This window comes from Acyrthosiphon pisum, chromosome A1 (genome assembly GCF_005508785.2).
Source record: "Acyrthosiphon pisum isolate AL4f chromosome A1, pea_aphid_22Mar2018_4r6ur, whole genome shotgun sequence".
Classification (NCBI taxonomy): Eukaryota; Metazoa; Arthropoda; class Insecta; order Hemiptera; family Aphididae; genus Acyrthosiphon; species Acyrthosiphon pisum.
In genome coordinates this window covers 87,448,609-87,475,939 of record NC_042494.1, presented here as the reverse complement: position 1 = coordinate 87,475,939, position 27,331 = coordinate 87,448,609, and the positions used below count along the sequence as shown (strand labels likewise).

Here is a 27,331-nt window from a genome sequence, read left to right as displayed (position 1 = left end):
AAAAAAAAAATCATTAAATTTATTTATTTATATTTTGTTTTAAAATGCTGAACATTCTCTGGTTGACAAAATGTACTTATCTACTATTTATTTTTTATTACATTTACTTACTATTCATTAGCAATTTTTAAGTTAAACATTCCCAAAATTACCAATATGGTTATAATGACGTATTATAGTAATAAACTAAAAAACGTACATACGTTTTATAACAAATAACTAATATTATGCTACTAGTACCTATGTTACTATAGCTGCTAGGGTATAGTAGTGGGTACGACGATTTGTATACCTGTGTACCTACAAACAGTTTCTGTATTACAAAAACTTTCCTGGTTTAAATTGTATGATTGGGGCCGGAGTGGCGCAGTGGTCACACAGTTGACTACCACTCACACAGTCATCGGTTCGATTCATAGCAAAGTGCAAAAAATGTGTGTGATTCTACGCAGTTACCATTTTTCCGTGCTGTCGTCCGATTGCGTCATCCGGTTTCCAACTAGGTCCCACTCCACTGGGAGTGAAGACCGCACATGTCTCCTCTTGGAGAAGGGGGGTAGTATCATGCATATAGTGATATATACATAGATAAATGGATCACATGATCTCCCTACTACCCACTTGTGATAAGCATTGTCAAAGACCTCGAGGTCGTTTCAATGAACAAATATAGAAAAAAAAAAATTGTATGATTATTGATACCTGCTAGTACAGAAGAAATATATAATGATCAAATATACTAAGTCAAAACGTCTTCCAATCAAAAATGTTAATTATATGAGATCAATTATTCTTATTTTTTTTAAGATTTTTTTATTAAATACAAATCTTTTAATGATTTTTTATTAAATACAGTTTTTTTTATTGATTTTTTTATTAAATACAGATTTTTAATGATTTTTTTTTAAGATAAAAACAGATTTTTTGAATGTTTTTTTTTGTTTCAACTTAAGATTTTTACTGTTGTAATTTAGCCTTTTAAAAATCATTATCATTGTTGTGCAGTTAAGTTAATTTTCTCTTGGTGTCATGTGGAACCAACTAGACAATACTGATTTGTTGACTATTTTTCAATTTTGGTCATTTATTTACTAATTATATATTATAATAATCTAATTTTTCACACAGTGTTAAACGTCTTGGAAAATGTTTGTGTATATCAAAATACTAAGGTTGTTTATGACTTAAAATATTGTAACTTGAAAAAAATGAACATTTTAACTAAGTTAGGTTATTTTTTTTTCTATCTCAGCATTTAACTTATCTAGTTTATTTTTTTTTGGTGAACTTTTAACTGAAGGAAATTTAATTAAATTATCTTAACTTTCCACAGTCAATTATTTTCATTAACTTGCCCACATTTGATTTTAGTGCATTGCGCCGTCGTCGCAGTCCAACCCTGTAGGCTCGGTGGAGGCCCGTCGGACAATCAACCGCATTTCTATTCAAAGGTTTGTCCGAATTGTCTGGCTTCCTTCAGAGATCGTGGGTCAAATGCTGTCCCAGACAAACGCTTCAAAGCTAAAAAATGCCAACATTTTAGATTAATAAAGACAAATATAATATATGGATTAATATTGATAATAACATTTAAATTCTTTTATTCGGAGCTTATAATAATGCTAACCCTCAGAGCTAGTAACTTATAATAATAATATACCTAAAACTAATATAACTAGTATGGCTATACACAACTGACATAGGTATCGTTAATAATTATTATTGTAATTTGTACAAAATACAAACCCAATAAACGTGAAGCCAGTAGGTATATGACATTTTTTTCAAGAAATATCGATAGGTATTTGTATACAAATATATATATGCTCATGCATTTTACAACAAACAATAATAAAAGTGTAATACTAAATTAGAGATTGGCAGAATACTTTCAAAATTGTATTAAAATACAAAAGGCATTTGATTTTAATGAGTAATTGGCACTAATAATATTGCCAAATATATGATACTATATAGATAAAATTGAAAAAAAGGTACTTCGCACCTTAAGCCATATTATGTTAGCGAATGATACCACGGCCAATCAGAACACGATAATAGCCACAACGCGACACGACGGACGACGTAGCCCGTGAATCTTTACTCGCTAGCAGCGGTTACCGCGAACATTTTCGTCAGTCGGTCTGAGAAAAACAACGCTGTCGCAGCTGCCCTTTTTCGCGCATACATACAAACCTGGTCATGATGGATAAAAAAACATCAATCATTTTTCTTTTTGTATATTCACTCAGTGTTGAGAAAACCTTATCATACGGTTTTTCCACTCGTGCGGGATTACCCCGCTTTCCCTGCCCTACATAATATTATATTGATTTGTAAAATCCAAATAAAACCACCCGTCAGGTTGGGTAGCGTTGTAGCAATGGGTATATGAGTACCTAAATATTTATGCGTGTAAAAATGACCTTTCAATATAGCAACTTGGTACCGTGCATACGAACTTTCACGTCGGTCTTACAATTAATTTAATACAATTTGCTTAACAAATATTTATTAAAATTAAAAGTTATAGTATGGAACAGAAAAGCGTTATTTGTTTAGTTGCTACAAAATAAAATGATTATGAATTTCTTTCACATTTTTATTCTATCAGAGTATAATTTAAAAGTTTTCAACTCTTTAACTACATTGCAAATACTTTTTTGAATCATAATCAATGTAAACTCAAAATAATAATTACAAATTCAGTAACAATGTTTTTTTATATCATACTGTAAATTCTAAGAAAAGTTAGGTTACGTCTATTTCGATATATTATTATTATTCAAACTAGAAGTTCAACCAATTGTTTTCGCGGGATAACATTTTAGTTTTTCTAAATTTGATTTTCCTTGTTCTTACAAAATCACAAGGAAAATTGGGTAGTCGAATAATGAACAAGAGTAAACATTTTTTTTTGCATTTAGCATAATATAGATATACCTAGGAAATGCCCACCACCATTCGTAATCAAACCACACTATAGGTACATATAAATAGGTACAAAGTGAAAATTGATTATTTCGAGCTCAGGATTTCAATACATCTTAATAAATTGCAAAAAGAAATAATGTATTGTTTAATGCCGTACATTATTTTATAAAGAGGTATTTATATTAGCATGTACATAAATAGTTATGGTTCGCTGCGTGCTAAATCGGCCCCGTGATAATTTCAAAACTCCCATAATCTCACTGAATATTATGAATATAAAACCGTGACAACTATTTTCTCCGACGTACAACGTACTTCATACCTAAGAAAACTTAAATATTATGGGTAATGGGTATGCTATATTTGGTATGCCATAACAAAAACTTTGTCTTACATTTTAATTAAAATACGCGAGTAGGTATATAATCTTATCTGATAGTTTTAAATTCGCAGTTTCAACCAATAGCATGTGTTATTTTACTTCATTTAAAATACGTTCATTCTATGTGCTGTAGCCAAACAATAATTCTATATGGTTTTGAACTTTTACTAGTTGTTATTCGAGTTTGAAGTTACAATATTATTCTCTTATGGGTAATACAATATTAATATTGTACTCGAAATAATCTCAAGTACAATACAACATTAATGCTAGGTACCTAGTGATTTGAAAATGTATTAAATTCAAAAACTTGTCTGAGCATTGTTTGGTGAAAATAGCTTATGAAAAATAAAAATTTCGATATAACAGTATAAATTCTCATAGTAATATTATTTTCTCGAAACTATTAAAATAACTATTCTGTTTGTTGTTACCATGTAGAGTAATACAAATAATGACTAAAATAATCATAATAATTATTATTTAACATAATATTGTCATGAAAACCGTGAAGATATATTAAGGTCGCTCCAATTTTGAAATGGCAACTGTAAGTTCTTTCACCAAATTCCCCGGGGACGATGATGATGATTCACAGAACGAAACCAACAGCACAACCACGGTTACGAAAGTTGTCTACTCGCCACAGTGGAATTATAAGAGTAATATGAAAATAATACCCAAAAAACAGCACAAGAAAAACAATAAAAGTATTGTTGATATTATGCAATCGAACAAACAGTCGTCTTGGTGCTCTTCAAAACCCAAGACTTCTAACGAGGAACCTCAGTCATTTCACCGGTCGTCGTCTACGCGTACACCGCTCAACAGTCCGCCCATTGGCGAAAGCACTCATCAAACTATTTTTCAATCAAATCAAAAGCCATTGTCATCATATTATTCTTCGTCACAATTTACAAGTTCTGATGATTTCTTGAATAACAATCCATTCGTCAATAGGTTAAGAAATCCATCCGTAGCGCAAAAATATGGACATTCGTATTTTGATACGAACGGTTCGTCCACAGACAGTCGAAACGCCAATTTCGATACATTTTTCCCAGAAAGTTCGACGACTGCGGATTCGTTTTTCGACAATTTGGAATCTCGAGTAATTATCATATTTATTTATTTATTTGGACATAACCATTAGTTAATATACAACATCGCACTATCAATATTTAAGCTAAGTATTTATAAATTAATACTAATTTTAAAATGTAAGAGCTTATACATAATATTAAGTTTTGATAAATATAATTAAATGTACTGCATTAAATATAGGTAGAACGTAAACCATCTATAAAAATGCAGTCAAAGTATATTTCGGAACATCGATTTCATTGGTCGGAAAATATAGAATATTGTTCTCCGTGGGTGAGACAAAGGGCAAAAGAAATCGCTGACCATGTCAACGGACTTGGACTTTTTGATGTGAAGAAAAAATCTGAGGTATCAGAAAACGATTCCAAGCAAATACACAAAGATTTAAAATCTGAGGTCGTCAACGAAGACAGTGAGGAAATCAACGACGATATCACGTACAAAATTGCAAGTAAATTGTGTGATACGTTTTTAAAACACGACGAAACGAATACGTCGGATAATAATCAATGTCCAAATGATGAAAACTTCAAATGGAGTAGACTCTACCAAAAGCTTATACATTATAAGCAACTTTAAATAATATATATTGTATTCATATATACGTGTGCTGTTTGTGTGCATCTATCTAAATATTATGCGTTGAATTCTGTTGATTCTTTAAGGTAATACAAAGTTCAGACTAACCTCACGATTCTTGATCTATAACAATATTACTTTTGGCTTTTGCACTCGATTAATGGTAAGATTTGTATTGGAATTTATAGAAACGCAAGATGTCATTGTTATCATATTATGTAAATTTTTTTAATTCACCAAAGCAGAGGTGTTAATGAATATGTTAGAGTCGAGTGTATTGTATTCTACATATAGGAACCTATTAGAAATAAAAAATATGATTTACTTGATAAAGTCGCACTTCCGATGAAGCCGTCTTGCCCTTGATCTAAATATTCTTTAACTACGTCATGTCGTGTGATGGTTTCAGACGCTTAAAACGTCCGATGTCTTTGGAGTTATCTGATTATTAGATGGCAAATGGATTGACTTGGTGAACTATCCTCGTCTCGTGTTTGCGAGCAGACCTTTGGATTTTGTCTGCTATCATTGCAGCATCATATCGTGGTGATTCGCGTTGTTTCTTTCAATTTTAATTATTATTATTATATAATTAATATATTGAGTTTACGATTTTTACATTATATGTGAGTGACAGATGAAGGAAAATAGTATTTTACATTTCAATAAATACTATTTACCTACAACTATCGTTAATAATAATAAGAAAAAATTATAGTAATTGACATTTTACATTACTTCTAATGTTAATATTTACTATATACGTCAAGCGTGATTCTGTAATAGTATAATACTATAATACATTAATATGCGATGACTTATACAGCTAAGGGCCAGTTGCACCGTCTACGGTTAAACTTCGATTAAGCTTAATCAGCTGATAACAAATATTTAACCGGGCAAAATTGGCCGATTAAACTCCGGTTAACTTTAATCAGAGACGGTGCAACTGGCCCTAAATGTGTTATTTATATAATCTGACAAATATAATGTAGGATGATAAATGTTGATACCGTTGTATTGTTGTACAAACAATGAAATGATGGATATAAGTCAATATATTAGTATATGAATACCAGTTGTATATAAGTATATAACATAATATTATCCTACCATACACCTCGTATTTGTGTGTGTGTGTGTGTGTGTGTGTGTGTGTGTGTGTGTGTGTGTGTGTGTAATGTATATATAAAATTATGTGCAATAATATTTTAGTTTATTCGAGTACTTTAGTTCTCGCTACGTGTTGTGCTATTTTAGTGAACCATAAATACAGAGAATTTGACCTAAACTTTCACCGAGAATATACCCCTTTGTCATTATAATTCAAATTATTTAAGTTTGTATCATAAAATGTCGGTTTGTTCACCGAATACTTTGCATAATGTTATTGTTTACGTAAGAAAAAAAAATGGCGTTCAGTATTATTCTGTGCTATAATGTGGTTTTTGACAGTTCGATATGCAGTATATAATATTTATTTATATATATATTATATATATTTTTTTTTTCTATATTTGTTCATTGAAACGACCTCAAGGTCTTTGACAATGCTTATCACAAGTGGGTAGTAGGGAGATCATGTGATCTATTTATCTATGTATATATCACTATATGCATGATACTAGCCCCCTTCTCCAAGAGGAGACATGTGCGGTCTTCACTCCCAGTGGAGTGGGACCTAGTTGGAAACCGGATGACGCAATCGGACGACAGCACGGAAAAATGGTAACTGCGTAGAATCACACACATTTTTTGCACTTTGCTATGAATCGAACCGATGACTGTGTGAGTCGTAGTCAACTGTGTGACCACTGCGCCACTCCGGCCCCATATTATATATAATATAGTATATTTAATTTAGTATTAATATATAATTCTAACACTCTTAGTCGTTCTTAAACAATAATTATTATTACCACAATAAATGCTTTGGTAACTTGCTGCCTTTATTGAATGTTATTATGACCTATTTTTAAGATTCACAACCAAAATGCGACTGCTTTAATAGCTGTATGTGAGTTATACACTTTTTACAATTTGAACTTTTCATCAGTTTATTCATTAAGTTTTTCTCTTTATTGTCTAGACAGTATAGTGACGGAGATAAGTTGATTTACCAATAACTATATCCATTGACGAGCAGACAAGACGTCACGTCGTATAAACTATTAAGACTCTTTTGAAATGCTTTTGTCCATTATATACATGTATATATAATAATATAACATTTCCGGTTTATAAACGATTGAACAACATTTATGGACCATAAACATTGTAACCATTTATAGATACGACTTTGACGCGCATGAATCACAATAACTTTCAAAGCAATAATGAATAACTTGATTATATTATATTAACCGTAATTAGTTATTAACATCTCTATAAGTATCCATATAATATAGAACCTTTGCTAAGATTTCAATGATTATAATAAGTCCCCTAATTTATTTGAACAGTGCTGGGGACACTCAGTTTATCGAACGCATATTTTAATATTTAAGTCTTAATAAGACTCCTGCGCCAAAGACCTCTTTTGATTTTTCTATTTGCAAATATATAATAGTAACCTGCACTATTGGTATATATATACATATTATAATTATAATGAGCTAGCGCGAACGTTTTGAATTATTTTTATTTATTGACTTCGAACAAAGTTCTTGCTGGTCGTCCAACAATCATAACAATATTATCGTCAATGTCTGATTTGCGTGCCTCTAATCCTTATTAATTTTCGAAATTTCTATAATTTTCAAAATTAAAACGGTACTTGGAAAGTCTCATACATAGCCTCGTGGCCTTATCGATTGAGCGGTCTGTATACAGAACGAACACTGCAGATTGGTGCTTTATATTGTATATACCTATTTTATAGCTATTTATAACTACAATAATAATTGTGTATTATATAATAATGGCGTAGATTATATTCGAAAACGCGAGTGTGCGGTACGTGCGTAGGTGGTATACGTATATTATATTCTTATCTTTGGGGAATATCGCGGGGAAAACACTTCGGAGAAGAAGAGGGAAAAAAGTGACGTTTTTGGCAAATTTCTCATCAGTTTCCGGTGACTCGCGACGGAATAGGAGAGAGCTCATTTCACTGCCGTAGGTATAGGTATATATTTAGGCTCTAGGTATAGGTATATATTTAGGCACTAGGTATAGTGTATATATATAGCTTCACTAACAACGGCCAAACACACAAACATGATTAATGAACACAATCTCGAACAGGAGATGGCCGTTGAACCGTTCTACGGTCAAATAACGTCAGGCCGAACAAAACTCGCGCACGCACACGCACACACACACACCACCCCGAGTTGAGGTACAACCCCCCTCGAGCCGACGGTGCACCCCCACGCGCCACACATGAATGTATACGATATTATTATATTTTAGTCATGCGCAGACGTTGATTTCAGCTATAGGTCATGGCTCAGTACACGCAGCGGCGGTGTCTATGAGCACAAAAACAATAATAATAATATCGCAGACCGATTTAATAATTATAATACTGATAAATAATATTATTATAATTCTCGTCGCCGCCGCCGCGTTCACTTGGTATCGGCAAACGCGCGGGAGCTGCAGTGTGTAGCTATCATAATAATATAGTGGCGTAGATAGCAGTGGCACCGAAGTGTTCAAAATAATCGTACGCAAGGGGCCCCCTATCATCCCCTCTTTTTTAATATAAGAATTATATGCAATCAAAGCACCTAATGCAATGTTTAATCATTTGTTTTTACGTTTTAATGTAAATTCTGGATCCACAGCAGAATCCCCTGCAGTAGCCTACTATGAGCCCATATCTAAAAAATCTACTATAATGTAATAGGTATGTCATAGATAAATTAGGTGATCGATAGGATACTGATAGGTAATATAATAGATATGTGCGCACGAGTGCTAGGCCTGAAGACTTCTATAGTATAAATATGTACTCGAAAACCTCAAAATAAGTATATTTAAAAAGCAAATGATACTCACTTCAAATATGCTGCTCTGGAAAAATGTAATATAATAATATAAACCAGGCACCTACCTACCTAAATAATTATAATATTTATACGAAAAAAATATAAAAAATGATATTTTAAATAATTTATAAAGCCTAAGAAATTAATGACATGATGGTCTGCAAACGGTAGTAGGTTAAGACGAGTTAAACTCCAAAATAAGTATGCACTTATATGCATTAAAAAACAAATGATATGCACTTAAAATATGTTACTCTAAAAAAATGAAGTATATATTATAATATGGCCTAAATTATTATAATATTTATACGGAAAAAATTATATTTTAATCAATTGATAGAACTTGAAAAATGAATTGCACGACAATCAAACGACAGTTGTAGGTATATGCGATAAATTATGACGGACAACTGAAGTTCACTTCCTACACGTGTCGTGTGTTTTATCGGCCAGATGGTGAATATTACCTAACAGATAATATTAAATACATAGATACACATTTGGAAAATAATATTCTTAAACAGATTTCTCGACAGATTTTTACATGATATAATATTCAATTTTATAATTTTATACCTACATATTATTGTTATTATGCTCTTAGTTTATCTAATAAATTCAAATATTCATTTATATGCAATAATACAATTTTGAGTGCCTCTTTGACGAGGAGATTATAAAACATTTTTATACATCACTCATATTGCTCTGCGCCCTTCCTAGACGAATATAAAAAACTAGAAGTCCTCAGCTTTATACATGACTTTTGAGGATCGGTGATACAAAACGTTATATTAGTCTAAGGTACCTATTTATCATCATGCACCGAAAAAAGGCACTTTTAGTGTATGTGAAAAGATAATTTTAGCTGAAACTCAAGTCCCCCCCACAAAAAAAAAGTGTATTAATAAGGTACCTACCTACACACAATTATATGAATTTCCTTACGCAAAATGTACCGTAATAAAACTTACCTATGCTTAAAATTGTATAATAAATTAATGAAAATATAAAACTAAATTTAATTTAATTTTTTACCTGCAATTATTTATATTTTATTCAGCTGCACTTATAGGAATTTAGCATTTAACTAAATCGTCGTGTGGACCCAGACAAATGACAAGTGATCGGAAATAGGTATGATCAATAATAATTGTCCTTTTCCATGTCTTTTGTATAAATAATAATAATACAATATGGTATCGATGTTATTATAATCATGATTAACTAGTTAATTAATCATGATCATAATAATATGTACCTAAAAGTCAGCGGTTCCATAGAATATTGCATAGGTACTCAATAAGTGGTTCTCAAACTGTGGTACGCTAAAAGCTGTGTGTTGGTAGTATCGGCGGTAACAGCGGTTCCGGCGATGATGAATCAAGACCGTAGGAACAAATTGAGGGGGCTTGGGGGGCTAATCCCCCCAAACTTAGCCATAGCCCCCCAAAAAACATAGGACATACAATTTTAAAATGCTATGTTGCAAAGGTCTGCTTGTCTTTAATATATTCAGCCCCCCCAAATCAAAAGTTTAAATTGCGCCTATGATCAGGACAAGTTCTTTTATATATTATAACTATAAATACTTAACACATTTTATATATGATTGCAATGATATGTATATAATATAGAATATAGAATATGATATGTAATATAGACAACATTTAATAACATGTTTTACATATTATAATGACTTTCCGATTTCACGGTTTATGAATTAAACACACTAAACCATTTTTATAACAGACCCCCTATAAGTCAAAAAACTCCTTATAACTGAAAATAACAACAGTACAACCTATATCCTGTGTTTTTTAGTCTCCCTATAACGGATACTCCTTTATAACGGAAAAATCAGTTGACACCGCTCGAGCGATTCCGTTTTGAGGTTTTATTGTACACTTATATGCTTTTATAAAATATACATTTAGAATAATGTTCATCGATTAGACCAACATTTACTGAACAATAATATATATCGTCATTAGTTGCGAATTATTGAGATTTTTTTTTTGTAACGCGTCAATAATGTATTTAATTCTTGCTTGTCATGACTGATATTATAATCATCAATTTACACGTGGAAAAATCCTTCGAATTAGGTATTTGATTTATCGATACAAGAAAGTCATTGTATAATGATGAAAAAAAATTATTTTCAAGTGTTAAGGGCACATTAAAAATTAGAGCTCACAATAATTTTGAGGGCCAGGTGCAGCTAATTTGTTTACAATTTTATAACAGTTCTTACAGTGAAAGTTGATCAAAAACTCTATCTAAGTATAGGTAGATAAACTAAGTTTTGTAGAAAATAATATAATATACATTTACAATTATAATATATTTATAATACTATTGTTGTTTATTATATTATGTTTTGAGAAATTATACATCATTTTTAGTGTACTGCTCCATGTTGGTAGTGTTGTTGTTGTAGCCGGTCTTTTTTTATAAGTAAACAAAGTTATCGTTGTTTCGGATCATCAGAAACTTTCATTAACGCTAATTTATCATTAGCTTTGCGCTTTTGGAATATCAAATATTCGGTTTTTAAATATTTTGTAGAACTCATTTTAAGTAAGGCTTCAAAAATTAAATACTTTATGTAATACAATGATTTACATACAGAGTACAACTAACGAAAAAATATTTATTCTGAGCGAAGACTCAGACCAAGACTTGTCTAAGCGGTGATTTTGAGGAATTTTGTCAAAATTTGAACTTAAAATGTTTATAAAAAGGGCTTTTAAAATTTCTTACAAACATTTCATACAACTTTAAATTATCTGCGGGAAATCATTTTTTGAATGCTGTAAACAACTGCTGAGGGAAACTGGTCAACACCCTTAAGTTACAACAAAAATAACAAATGATTCTGTCAAAAACTAGTTTTGCGTAAAAAATTCAACGTTTTTCTTAAGTTTTTTTTCCTGATACATTTAAAAACTACTGGAAATATCTTACTTTTGACCTCCTCCCCCTAAGTACCTTTTAAATTAACTGTCTTACCAGAAAATTTATTTTTATACTGCCCCAAAAGCTGATGAAACACACAGAAAAAAAAATAATAAAAACACATTGCTTTGTAAAATTTATTATATTCATTAACAGGGGACGTTGCAAGTAAACAGTATAATAACTCATATAGGTCGTAGTTATGTATAAATGAAATGCATAACTAAAAAATATCTAATTTTTAAAAATGAATATTTTGTGCAGAGATTTGATAAGTTTGTGCGCAGGTGTAATATTATATACTTTGCATTATGCATATTTATAATATCTATATACTTATAAAATATATCGAAAAATCACAATGAGAAAACTTGCCATGAGCTGATGAAACATAACTGGATTTCGTTAACACCTTAAAATTCAACATTTTATTTTTGTTTATTTTTTTCCTAGTGTTAAATTACTCAAAATTTCAAATTTAAGCTACAAAATGGTTTAGTACATAACAATACTGTAGTATAACAGATATCAATAAAATTATTCCAATATTATATAGTTTGAAGTTTTGTGCAATAGAAATATTATATTATATTATATTATGCAAATACAGAGAATCTAATAAAAAAAATCGTATAGTCGAAACTGATAATTTATTATTTTGTGTAGATAAGAGAGTGCACGCAAATCTCCGATTTTTCAACATATCTGTAATAATATTTGAACAGAAACGGTTAAAAATAGTTTATTTGAATAAATCGCAAGGCACTATTCACCTGACAGCTGATTATTACTGTTGTGGTTCAATTGAATTAAATTGGATCAAATCGGCTCTTCTTCCAACACACGTGTTGGGTCTACTTTTTTCAATTTTCTTTTTGCATTACAAAAGTTCACGAGTGGTCTGAGTGTTAAAAAGTAAATAATCTCAACCAAGCTCAAAAAGCTAAACCCCAAGCACAATCCCATTATACCACCCACATTACCTAAATGTTAAAATTAAATCACGTTAATAAAAAAAATGTGTGTACTATATTTCAAAATGTGTTCTTACCCATAAATTGACCGAACGTAAAAGTCATTATTCGATTATGTCCAATGAAATTTTTACTCTGGTAATAAACACTCAATACTAACGAACTAGGTTCCCTAAAACAATTAATTATATTATACAAATTATTACGTAATAATATAATATTATTATTTAGCATGGAAACGTCAAAAAAATGTGTATTAAATAAAAAATTATACGCATTACAACCGAAAATATGACACATAGTTTTTAATAAATATAAAAAATTATAATTATTATTAGTTCCCTCGAATTTTATAGATTCGATAAACTCAACATGAATTTACTATCAGTATAATTTAGTTATTCTATTTGAAAATGGTAGAAATTAAAGTTTTGATAATTAATACAAACAATCTCTAATTTGAATAATTATGCCTATAATATTTCATAATTCAAGTAGAATAATGAATGAAGCAAATCATTAACATGATAAATGATATATATAAATTATAAATATGCGTAGGTACATAGCATTATATCAATATTTAGGCAATACAATATAAAAGTAAATATGTAATATTATAATATATAAATAAAAGGAATCCCAAAATATATTCTATATGATTGCAGTACTGCTCTTTGTGTTTGTTGACATTTTACAACTGATTAAAACGATTAAATTGATAGGTGTAGTCAGTGTAGTGTGTAGGTATAGCATATTGATATTGCTTATAAATGTTTATACAGAGATAGACTTTAATTTGTTGAAACTTTTCAAAAATGTATATAATCATGGAAAGTTAGGTACCTGTAAAGTTATAACAACCAAAGCAAGAAAATGTATGTTGGGCTGTATATGATGGGCGTATAATATTTTTTATAAAACGTCAAGAATTACATTGACAATTATAAAACGTATACTTTTATGATACAAAGAAGCGAAAATTAAATTTGTTGTAAATTTTGTTTTTCTATTGTGTGAAATAACGATTTTATTCTCATATCTTTATCACTCGTAGAATAATTCAAATACATATACATTAACATAAACATATACATCCAATATCATGTTTTTCAGTCTCGACTTCTTATAACGACTGTTTTTTTTCAATCGCCATTTTATTTTAGGGAGGTACCTTCACAAAATTATTTATCGTCAGTGGTCTTATATGGACACTCAAACTTGCAAGATATTATTACACTCGTAATTCGATCGTTTTTGGTGCACATTATTTTTACGTATATTTATTATCTCTGCGTTTTCAACTTTTAAGTATTATACAATTATAATTTATATATATACGATATACCTAATCCTGAATACTATAAACATGTTTTATTCATTGTTATTTTAATTATTTTTATAAAATTATCAAAATTATTAAGTTAATATGAAATTATTATTTTAAGCTGGATCGCTATAGTTACGACTATAGCTAGGGACTATGTTCTAACCTAAATTTTTAATACAATATTTTAGAGCTGTTTGCGTTGTTTTACAAGTACTTATTTTTCGTCAGTACTTACGGATATAATTCCAAAAATAACACTACTGCAATGTATACAGTATATCCTGCAGTTGGTTATTAAATTTGACTATATACTACGCAGGTACACGAAGTGCGCTCCGGTAAACACTTATATAGGTAGGCAAAACAAATCTTACCACTGTGCACCACCACACCAACACTGCAGATGTGTGTTCCGGTAACAATTAATTAATTCAAATTATAAAGATTAAGTTTATAAAGTGTGAGGAAGACAAACCGTTCGTTTGATAGAAAATAACATTGTCTCACTTGTCTATTCGATGATGTCTAAAATATAAATGCATAAAATATATTATATTCCCTTCTAGTATACTCCGAATACCGGTAATTCATAGGTGTTGATTGGGGGGGGGGGGGGGGGGTGATCAACCTTCATATGTTTTCAAATTCGTTCTAAAAAAATATTAGATTCTAGGCGGAACAATGAATGATGTAATTGGTTGTACGAGTACCTACAACGATGAGTGTGTTCTTCTTCTGTCTGAAAATACTTTTTATAGTGGAAATTCTAAAAAAATACTCAGATCTTCAACTTCGAGGAAAGCATCTGGTATAAAATCGGATCTATAATTTCTACTTGTCATAAGTTGTCATTTCCGAATACTTTACAAGATAACCGGGAAAGCACACACGTAGAAATATTGAAGTTAAATTCAGTTTCAAATAATTGTAAAGTAGGTAGGTAAATGTTAAATTAACTTTAATTTGTATATTCAATAACAATATGGGGAGTTGTATCAAATGTTGAAGTCCTACACTACGTACAGACTAAACTCCTATTACCTATGTATAATGTATATTGACATATTGTATATGTATTGTTAACCATGGTTATGCATAAGCTATATTTGAATTGAAAAAAAATTAAATTTTTTTAAGTATTGAACGATAAAATAAAATTGTTGTTATGTAACTTTAAAATTATATTCATTAATAGCTTAATAACTCCATGTTTAGTCATTTTAATATCCAATATTTTTATACCCGACCAGCAGTTCTTCTATCTCTGCAGAAAAAAATTTCGAAAAACCCGTTAAATATTACCATATAATTTATAAGTAGGTATTAACGATAACCAAAATCTTTTGCAATTGATTTCGTTTTATGGTAATTCAAAAATAAATAACTATAGAGACAAAAAATAATACAATTAAAAAATATTTTGATTCTTTTTGGTCAATTTATAGACGTTTTAAATTTTTCTGTAAATACAAAATATCAAAAATAGAACTAAATAAAGACAATTTATTGTTGTCTTATTCCCTGAATTTTTATAGTTTGCCCGTCATTTTTAATATCAAGGCAATATTTTATTTTAACTCTTTCCTTTGTATAAAAAGGTTTTATTAAATTGTAAATTATTGCTTTGATATAGGTACAACTATTTACTTTGATATTTAAATTTTCTACTTTTTAAACATGCATAATTTTTTCATTAAATTCTTACGGGTCATTTTTATTTTTGTTTTGAGCAGATTCAGTGAGCTGCGCATTCATTGATGACATTTTGAAAAAAAATTCAGTACATCCCGGTAAACAATCACATGAATCCGACGAAGTCTCTTAAATTAACAAAAAAAAAAATACATATTATTAGTTTAGATAGAATATTTTGATTAAGCGGTGAAAGTCGTACGCTCACTTTTAAAGATATTTAAAAACAATTTACATTAATTTCAACTAAAATACATCCAAACGCGTTTACAAAGTAATTTACTACAAGAAATAGAAGAAAACCTAATATTTTGTAGCATAGCGATTTTAGTTTTTCGTTAACTTCAGTCAATATTTTTTATGATTATGAAATAAACTTAAAAAACAAACAAATTGTTTGAAAGCACGTATACCCTCGATATCTCCTAAACTAACCGAATAACCGTTGAATAACTTACGTGACGCAGTAACCCAACATGACATTTTAGCAGGTCCACAAACTGGCGTGTTTTTCGTTCCTGTAAATTTCGAATACAACAAAAATGATCAATGAAAAGTGTTTTTTTATACGCGTGTTAAAATCGGTCCATACTTAAGTAGTAAAAAGGCACACAACCACACTGCGACAATATATGAACGCTGCGACACTCCAAGATGCAATTATTTTTAGTGTAAACTTTGAAAAATTTTAGTTTTCTCTCGTTTTGAAAGTAACAGTGCCTTATGTGGGGATCCCACGGTATTAGCTCCTCGGCGGTGGTAAGCACAAACGGTTTAATTGAAATAGTCGAAATCATATTGATGCTGGCCAACAATGTCGGATGTGACCTGTCGGGCCATTCAGCCGGACTGTGGATCAATATCTGTAAAACAGTAAAACGTGATCATATTGCGCTTGTGCTGTATTACATATTATTATTATTGTTGCGGCAATATTACAACGACAAAACCAATATAATATTGTAAAATTGTCGTTTTATCGTATTACGTAGAACACATCCAACCCTTGTCCACATTCTTTGTTCATGTCGTCGGTGTGAAGTTCTAACTTCATAGTAGCACTGTGATAATCACCGTCGCCAAACGTCCTCAGTGGCAAATGACCTTTGAGCGCGTCGCTTCTATATCCGGTGTCCGGCTTCCAGCTACTATTATATTTTTTCCATTTGTAGTTGTTGAAATCCTGCGACCATTCGCTAAACGACATAACAATATAATAACATATTATACAGTGTGTGTCCATAGCACAGTAATCTACATTACTATTGGTGCCTACACCATACATATTTTAGAATTCTGTCCGTGCGGAAAATTCGTGATCTAATAGTCTCTATAGTTTCATGTTCCGCAAACAGAATTCAAAAATATGTGTAAGGTATTGATGGGTAATATTATGAGTAATTGAATGAGAATACCCTGTTTTTGTCATCTGCCGCAAGAATCCACGAAGAAATAACCCCCACAATTTACACTCCGAAAAAATAACCTCGTGAAAAAATAATCATGGAAAAAATAACCCTATAATAAAAATGATGTGTGCGTAACACGTCATATATTTACGAGATTTCAATGTCAATATGACAATATATATTATATTATTATGTAAGATTTTAAAACAAACTAATTGGTAGTCAATTTGTTTGATCATAATAAATTTTTATTACAATGTCAATAATAATATATAAATAAAAAACAAATAGTCAAATTTTTAGATCCGTTATAATTGATGTCAGTATAGTTATTATATTATATCTGATCGATATAACTGACAGACCGTCTCCGCTCTGGATTGTTTTTATCGTAGCCCGTAGGCCGTTGGTTTATAAAATGATTTATCACTGAATACAAATTTAACAAAAGAATTGAAAATTGAGAGTTAAAAATTCTCAATATATATCAAAAGGTTTTTTTTCAATAATTACTTTGTTGTGATTTATAAACATATGTGGTCTTGTAGAGACTTAAAAATTGTACCTATATTATAAATTGTACTATACGCAATGACATAAACATATTTACATATTTGGATTAATTTTAAGCTATTGCATATTACCTATTTATACCATGGACTCATTCTCACTGTTCTAAGGAAAGGACGTAATAGGTAGTATTGACTCAAAAGTTAATAAAAAATAAAAATGGTCAATAATATAATATGATAAAAAAACCGGCCAAGTGCGTGTCAGTCTCGCACACGAAGGGTTCCCGCACTAAGTGTACCTACTATCATCTATAAGCATGTTGGCAACACTGCTTATATTATATACTCTAGGATTTTTAGTAATTGTTGTTATAACGGCAACAGAAATACATAATCTGTGAAAATTTCAACTTTCTAACTTTCATGGTTCATGAGATACAGCCTGGTGACAGCCGGACGGACGGACGGACAGCGGAGCCTTAGTCCCGTTTTACCGTACGAAACCCTAATAAATTATACATCATTATAGTAATTAAATATTATCCATTGTCTATCATATTGAATTCAAATTCAACACATCCTAACTATTATATTATTTTATTCTATATATTATTCTCATATGATATGAGATTATTTTTAGGGGTTTTTTTTCGCGGTCTAAATTTCCGGGGTTCTTTTTTCCAGGGTTATTTTTTGGCGGTACCGTTCCATAGAGTTGGATGAATTATTTTATGCTTGGTGTATATTATTATTATTTTATATAATATTACTCCACGCCATTCAATAAATCCCTCATCGGCATCATATTGAACGAGTAGCATAAGCCATACGACGTGAACGTTTCTTGAAACAGAACGTTGCATGGATCGTTTTCTGTTGTCCGTAACCAAAAAAATGACTTGACCACTTCTTCACACGGAAAAGACAGATTCTGTTAACACGTCCAACGTCAAACAATAAAATTAAAACTTATGGTTAGGTAATACATAATAATTAATACATTAGTAAATCGATGATGTCCGGGTAGTGGGTTTGTCATTTTTATGTTTCTTATGGCTTATAGTCAATATAAATATAGTTGTATAATCATGATGTATATCTACCTAACCTACACATTAACGGATATAAAATGTTTTTATTACCACCAGGATAAGTTCAAAATTTAATAACGTTACCTAATTGATATTGAACAACTACAAGACCCGTGTACCTTATTATTGTAATCGAAGAAAATTGAATCCTCTTTCGTGATTTAGGTTTACCTACTACCTATCTCAAAACGTTATCATTATTCATTTTTAACTGGAATATAGGTACTATTATTATTATTTAACTTATATGATCTCGTAGATCATAATAGTTAGGCGTAGATATTTTATGCATAGCGCAGTTGATTAAAACGATAATATTTTTAAGCCTACTGGTATAATATTTCATATAGCTATAATTGAGTTGTTTTTAGTTGTATATAAATATTAATTGTAAACATTGCACGAGGATTGAGAATTAAGTTTACAATATAATATATAGAGACAGCTAAGATCGTTGAATTATATCATATACTCATCACATTGTTTATTATGTTTTTGCTTTATATATAAGATACGAATGCATATTGCAGCACATTATACCGTGATCTATTTAATAAATACACCACAGTGCATAAACTAGTGGGAAAATAAAAACGATCGACACGAGTAATATGATAGTAACAATAATAACAATTATAGTATACTTTCCTTTAGAACTTGCGAAACATAGGAACCGTCTAGAAAATCTTCATACGATTTCCATTTTTTCTTTATTGGATTATTTTCGCAAATACCGTACATCGTATTCCGGATTAATCTGTTGAGAAAAACACATAAACACGAAACGAATGGCTATTGAATATATTTTATTCGTGTATAATATGTTCGCATAGAAATCCCGTGTACTTGTCTTCGAAGTCGGTGTTGTTAACATCCGAATAGTTATAAACGGATGGGCGGACTTTGTTCGCACTGCACACCGTAACTGCCGGAAACGGAATTGTCCAAATCGACGAAACCGAGTTGTCCAACGATATTATTGCTGGCATCTCCGAGAACATGCTTACTAAAAAGTAAATCGACACACCACATAGTATGTATATGGCCAACAAGATAATAGCCCAAAAGAATCTGAAAAAATATTCAATTCCACAGGTATTTGGGTATATTAGTATATTATATTATATATTAACTATACTAATAGGTACGAACAATTATGATTATAACGCGATTTCTTGTTCAATCAGTCAGAAACGATATATTACAATCTGTTATTCTGGGACCATAAACTGGACTATAAAGATATTATAATTTATTTCAAACGTATATAGGTACTGGTAATTGATCCGCAGTAGTACCGAAACCTGAAAATCGTAGCGTAAAACCAACTCGTCGTGCGAGGGGTGAAACAATTCACGTTTACGATTTACGTATACCTACAACTGTCCTATTACCTAGGTTTATAAAATAGAAATAGACGAATATAATTTCAATAAGCCAACTAACAAAAATATGACAACTTTAAAAGTTTTAAATCACTTTTAATACGCGAGTTCCTTCGATTTCAATAAAAAAAACATTACAGTCAGTTTAGAACTATTAGTGCTATTATAATAAATGGGGAGACGCGCGAAGAGGTCGCCGAGGTCGTATATAGTACATTTTTAGTAATATGCTTACGCTTTAGTTTACTCTAGCAATTGTAATGATAGCCACTTTTTTATAATTAATGGCGACACCATCATGATCTTTGTTATATATATTATATTTTATATTATGTCCTTTAGTCCTTATCTACATAAACTATTATCTCGACAACCCTGACTCTGTCCACGTCTCCATTCGACTACAGTTATGCATGGCATAGTGTGAGATAATACTGGTATATTATATTAATTTCAATGTGGTTCATTTTTTTTTTTAATAATATAAATATTATAATCTGTCTAGTATTTCTGCTTATGTTTCTTTAATATTCATTATAATAAACTCATTTTCTTACTATTCGCTCGCCGTTCATACATAAATCTACAGTTTAATCTGAGTACCTGTGTTAATTTATCATACAATTAAATACTTAATATGTAGATGGTAGTAAATTAGTACATGTAGATACATAGTAGGTATATACGAATAATATATCATATTATAATATGATTAAATATGGTTAAAAAGGTAAATACGAATATATTTCGCACATTTGCTATTTTTATATTATTTTATTATTACATTATTATAGCCACCATAATATTATGAAAATGGTCACGGGCACCATGTTACAGCTCTGTCTATCATCGTTCAAATCATCTTAACATGTGTCACATTTTTTTTTACAATTTAACAAGACATTTTTCCGTTTCAAGTTTCAACGGTTTTATAAAACATCTTTATAAAAAAAAAAATGTATTTATTATTATTTTTTTAGGTATATAAACGCCATTTGGCTTTCTTCCAAAAAGCATAGGTCCTCGCCATATTTTTCACACAAAATTGAGTAGACCCTATTAATCTGTATAGTATTATATATTGTATACTTATTTAAAAGTTTTATTTTTTATATATAATACTTTTTATGCAGTTAAATTACTCTTTTTCAAAAATGTTTTAAACGTTACATTATATACATATTATGACTACACACGACACCGTACATTTTTCAATATCAAAACGTTATGAAGTCGCCGTGCGAAAAAGTGACTATATATTTTGTATGTACACATTATTTTGCGAACCGTATAAACTAAAAATTACGTGATTATGTATTCCGTATAATATACAAGTGTATAACATGTATCTAGTGTCTATAGACATTACACGGTTCATAGGACAAACGACAACTCTCGAATGTTCGGCTATTATAATATAATGTGTGCACATACATAAATATATACTATAATATTGTACATATGACATATATATATACAATATGTATATTATATACATGCACATAATTTATAATAGCTAGCGTTCTCAAACGATAAATTGGTCGAAAACGTATATAATATAGTATAAGCTGTGCAATATCTAGAGAAAACGAACCGGATGATTGCATGTACACACAATGGATACTTTATATGACAATCGCACACGGGAATAAATGAATAATATATTCCATAAAACTCGCCCCTGATTTGACCCATTTTCCGGATTTTTTCATCTAGTGGCGTACATATACCTATATGTATATATGTTATACATTTCGTTGTTTTCGTTGCACGCGTTTAACTCAAATCCATTATCCATTGCTAGGAAATATAATATGGAAATGATACTGCTGCAGTCGTATATAGGAACACGCGCCACGAAGCTCGAGTTCGATTTCCGCAATAAAACGTTTTTTTTTTTAGTTTCTACACTGCACACGAAACTACCTAATGTTTGAAAGTCTCGCGCCGAAACTAAACAATATAACACGTTATCGTTGTATGAAAATATAACTTCGATAATAGTTTACGCTGGATTCCACGTTACCTATATATACAATTTTTAGTGAAATCGGTTAATTATCGTGTCGGTGCCGGATTTAAGACGATGACAATAACAACGAGAATATTATCAAATAATACATAGTTATCAATCAACGGCACTACAGTTGAGTTTAACACAATTACAGCATGGTTGAAACAGTAAAAACTAAAAGACTAAATATACACTAATTCTCAAAATACAGCGAAATAATATATTGAAAGATCGCACGACATCATAAGACGTGTTTATACTTTATACCACTGCAATAAAATATTAAAATATACACAATATGTCATGATGTATAATGTATAATAATATGAAGGTATTAAAAGGTACATAATGGCATATAATATGTAGGTATATGTTTAACCATTTACCTGCAGCGCCAAAATATTCGATTTTATGGGATTTTTCAAAATTATTTTTCAAAAATGCGAATCGTGAATGATTTCGTGTCCGCCTATGCAGATTTTTAAAAAGTGTAGTAGATAATTAAATACCGAAGAAAATTCTTAAAATGATTCCGATAAAATTTTGTCGTCATCGGTGCATACACTATTATACGCATCGAACACCACTGGCGTTAATATTCCTAAACCTAATATAATATTTACAATACACGCAACATACATATAGGTACAGGGTGATCTGTCGAGCACGTTCACCCCATTTTTTTTTCTTTAAGTAATAAATTTATTAAAATTCAGATTTTTAGAATTTTTAAATTTTTAAATAGTAAAACCTCCTTATAACGGAATCTCTCGGTACCAACAAATTGTTCCGTTATAAAAGAGTGTCCGTTATAGGGAGACTAAAATATATACAGAATATAACTATTATACGGGACTGTTGTTATTTTCTAAGTGAGGAGATTTCCGTCTTATAAGGTGGTCCGTTATAAAGAGGTTTTACTGAATAAACCTAAAAAAGCACCAAACTTTCAAATACTAAACTATTTTGTTTTTATACTATGTTTATTTAAGGAGTGTACTGTGGTGTCATGGTAAAACTTGCAATTTCTTATTTTCAAATGAAAATCATCTTTTTCTAAATAAATAAATTGTTAAGCAGATAACTTTTTTGAAAACGTTGATGACGTGTCTATAAATCGAAATTCAAACGAGTAGTTTTTGAGTTATTTAACTTTATTTACAAAGGATTATATTTATATAAGTTCACGATAATATAGGTTTGGAAAATCAGGGGACTATGGTGATTTAAAAATCCTTGTATAGGTAGGTACCAGCTGTATAGTTTAATAATATTTTGATATTCGGTATTTATTTATTTGACGGGCATAAATCCCTTTGTGGCTATATAGAACAGTAAATCAGTAAAATATTAATGCATTTGATAACGTCCATAAAATAATAATCAAAACATATAGTTAGATAAATAATAAGCTTAGTGAGTGTGAGTATAAATTAAAAACAAAACAAATGTTTAGCTAATATAATTTATGAGGATGCTCACATTGCCTAGAAGCATCATTTCGTCGATAGGATTGTTGCATCCGTAGTTTTTGGTATGAACATATTTATATATGAACGGGTACAATAAAATTGAATTTGAGTAGTGTGAAACGAGAAGACCTTTAAAATTGAATTGAGAGAGTAAAGAAGGAGGAGCATCAATACATTCATTCATTAGGAATATTAAAGTAGGTGGCACGAAATAGGTTAGATATAAATAATTATAGCAAAATATATTATTGTTATAGTAATTATAGATTTAATAACAAGTATGTACCTATACTAGATTACATATTAATGGTTTTTACTTTTTACATAAATGTAAAAAAAAATTAAGTATTACATATAATTTTGTAAAACCATTTTTAAGGACTATTTTCGTTAGTATAATATAATATTATAACTAAAAACTATTCCTTCAAATTTCAATTTAGATAAATCGACATTTCCCAAAAAATCATCTGCTCAACACTTCACACGATAAAAAAAGATCGGTTTTTGTTCGAAAACAAACATATTTGTATAATTGTATCTGGGCTCCTTAAATGTTATATGCAATCAATTAATTATAAAATAATGGTCCTTCGTCATAATTCGGATTAATGCATTGTTAAAGGAAAAAATTGAGTTGAACATGCGCTATCACCCTGTATATATTATATATTGATGTATTCGCAGACACGTCACCCCCGTATAGACTGAAGGGCGTTTTGGTGTAAACGCGTGTCAATCAAAACGGTTAGGTACCGGGAGGTCAAGTAAGTTTTATTTTTTAAACATTATTTTATATTATAATATTTTTTGATTTCGTAACTGTAACGCGTAAACTTTCACGAGATAAAAAAAAATTAATAACAGATACGAATTCGCGGAAAACAAAAACTCCGCCCGCTTAATATTATCAGTAAAGTTGCAGACTCTTTCGCGTTTTTAATTATACATATTTATTATTATTGTTCATTCACTCGATCGAACTCGAGTTTTTTCTGGATTGAATATTTTGTTATTTTTGCACTTGCAGTTAAATAGAAGATAATATAGGTATTATAATGATAAAACCATTTTAATCTCCCTCCAACATCCCATCTCGCTTGTAAGTGCAGTTCAATAATTATTGACGAGAATATTATTATTATTATTATTATTATTATTATTATTATTATTATTATATGTATATAGATAAAGTCGGTTGTCAAATTATAGCTCTGTATCTACAGCATGTATTATGTAATGGTATGTTGTCGTTAATTTATTATTATGTGTCGAACAGAATATATATAAATACAATATTATAATATGAAATTCAAATATGACATCGGTTAGGTTAGGAAATTTAATTATTTTCTACACGAAACAGCTGCGGCGGCATTGAGATTCGAGTAGACTTTTGAATTGAAACGATTTATCGTTTAATATTATGTGAAAAACCAAAGGTCTAGGTACCGGGGCAATTTAACACATTATTAGAAAGCTAATTTGGTGTTTACGCCACGACGTTATAATAATAATATTATCTCCGAGAATCGCGGGTAGGCTGCAGTGGCATAATTTGGGTGTTGCAACACCCAAAATCCTCAAGTTTAAAAGTTTTTAAATTGTAGTTATACTATGTATTATGTTATTAGATAATCCATTAGTTTATTTTTATACTATGAAATATGAATTATTACGATAGTTTGCCGAATTAATAGACTACATAGGTATATCTAATATCTATACTCAGTTCAAAATTACTTTTAGCTTTAAGAGTAACAATAATTTTTTTTTATTTATTTATTTTTTTTTTTTTAATTACCTCTTTACATACATTTTTCATTTTTGTAGCAGAGGATTGAGGTCATTGAAGGACAGAATAGGGGGTTTAATATATGTTATAACATTAAAAGGTTTGCAATACCAAAAATTGAAAAATGTAAACCTAAACCTAATTATCCCAGCATTTATAGATCGTTATAGACATTACAATGATTTGCTTACTTTCCAATCTTGTTAAAATTATTTTCCACAAAATGAAAGAAGCCATGCAAGCTGGTCATGGAGCAAAACGTCTTAAACTCAAACATGGGCGATTCGGGCTTGTTGTATTTCTGGTGCACTCTATTTTGTACACTATTTTCATGGTACGTCGATGACCTGTCATCTTTGACGGCTCCATACGGGAAAAATGATCTCTACAGACAGATAAACATAATATTAAATGTAAAATAAAAAAATGAAATAATATTATACAAATACTAAATTATGATACCTAATAATAATAATAACCATACAAATTATCATCAAATCATCATTGCGCACAGGTAAACTACGTAAATAAAATCCGATGGTTGGTTTTCTTAAATTAAAATAAAAAATGTTTGTTTTTTAATAGGTAGGTATGTAATAACTATAATCACTAATAATAAACTAATGCCGTGTTGCATAAAAAAATTTTTCACTATAATTCAATTAAACAATCATGCGATCATGAGCCACTAATTCTTGCTTACCTGTTTAAGGGCCTGTTAGCTCACAATTTATTGCTTCGTTAAATGTTTTGTACGATCCGGAACATTAGTTATGTAAGTATGTAACATAGATATATTAATATATTATAATCAGTATAGGTAGGTACCTACAATAAATTGTTGAAACTTTAAAGCGATTTCAAACAACGTGAAACAAAAAAAAAACACAATAAGTCTTTTATAGTGTTGTAATAAATACTGTTATATATTATGATGTTTGATTGTATAATATTCTTTACATAATAAGTATGAAAAAAATTATCGATTTTAACAAAATATCACGTACTTCGGTACTTCTATAGAGTATAAAATTATATACCTACTTACATATATTTTTCATAAACAATTGAATTTTATTTTTAATCTCGGTCATCATTTTTGTTCGGAAATATCATTCAAACAAAAAAAGGTGGGTAAGTGGATGTCGCTCTGCTGTACAGTAGGTTACAAGTGGGTCACTATATAATGGATAGTATTAAATTTGAATTCAATGATATAATATCACTGTATAAGAAAAACGATTCTAAGCGGAGACGGTTTGTCAGTATAGGTATTAGACATACCTATAATAGGTATACTTATCTATAGTATTAAAAAAAAATTAACCTATAATAGGTATTAATAATAAATTCCAAATTAATCATATCACAATATCCATCAGGTAACGCGTTATACATCAACAACAAACCGTGGTTCTATCATAGATATATAATACTATACTTCAGAAGTTTCAAGTACCCACAAATAATATTATACAATCATTACAATCACAACAAAATAACTAAAATAGTTATTCCAGGTTTTTTAATATAAAATTTCGTCCAAATTTGAACTTAAAATTACTATAAAAATAAACTGTGCTTATTTATTTCTTAGAATTTTTGGTAACAGAATTAAATATTTACGTGGAATCTTGTTTTAAATTTTCAATCCTTAGATATAAAAGTTGAACATTTTATAAGCTTTTAACTACAAAATAAT

At 29.9% G+C, this 27,331-nt stretch overlaps 2 protein-coding genes across 2 annotated transcripts; one reads left to right on the top strand and one right to left on the bottom strand.

The window, feature by feature from the left end:
- Positions 1-3,831: 3,831 nt before the first annotated feature.
- Positions 3,832-5,152, top strand: LOC100569697. Its single transcript, XM_003246160.4, has 2 exons — positions 3,832-4,427; positions 4,601-5,152. The coding sequence occupies exons 1-2, from the start codon at positions 3,858-3,860 to the stop codon at positions 4,997-4,999; spliced, it is 969 nt and encodes a 322-aa protein (XP_003246208.1). The 5' UTR covers positions 3,832-3,857; the 3' UTR covers positions 5,000-5,152.
- Positions 5,153-12,574: 7,422 nt separating this feature from the next.
- On the bottom strand, positions 12,575-17,140 carry LOC107884436 (pickpocket protein 28-like). Its single transcript, XM_029486579.1, has 6 exons — positions 16,544-17,140; positions 16,410-16,469; positions 15,965-16,079; positions 13,007-13,101; positions 12,729-12,938; positions 12,575-12,660 (listed from the first exon to the last, which is right to left on the bottom strand). Exons 1-5 carry the CDS (start codon positions 16,746-16,748, stop codon positions 12,775-12,777), a joined length of 639 nt encoding a protein of 212 aa, XP_029342439.1. The 5' UTR covers positions 16,749-17,140; the 3' UTR covers positions 12,575-12,660; positions 12,729-12,774.
- Between the last annotated feature and the right edge of the window lie 10,191 nt (positions 17,141-27,331).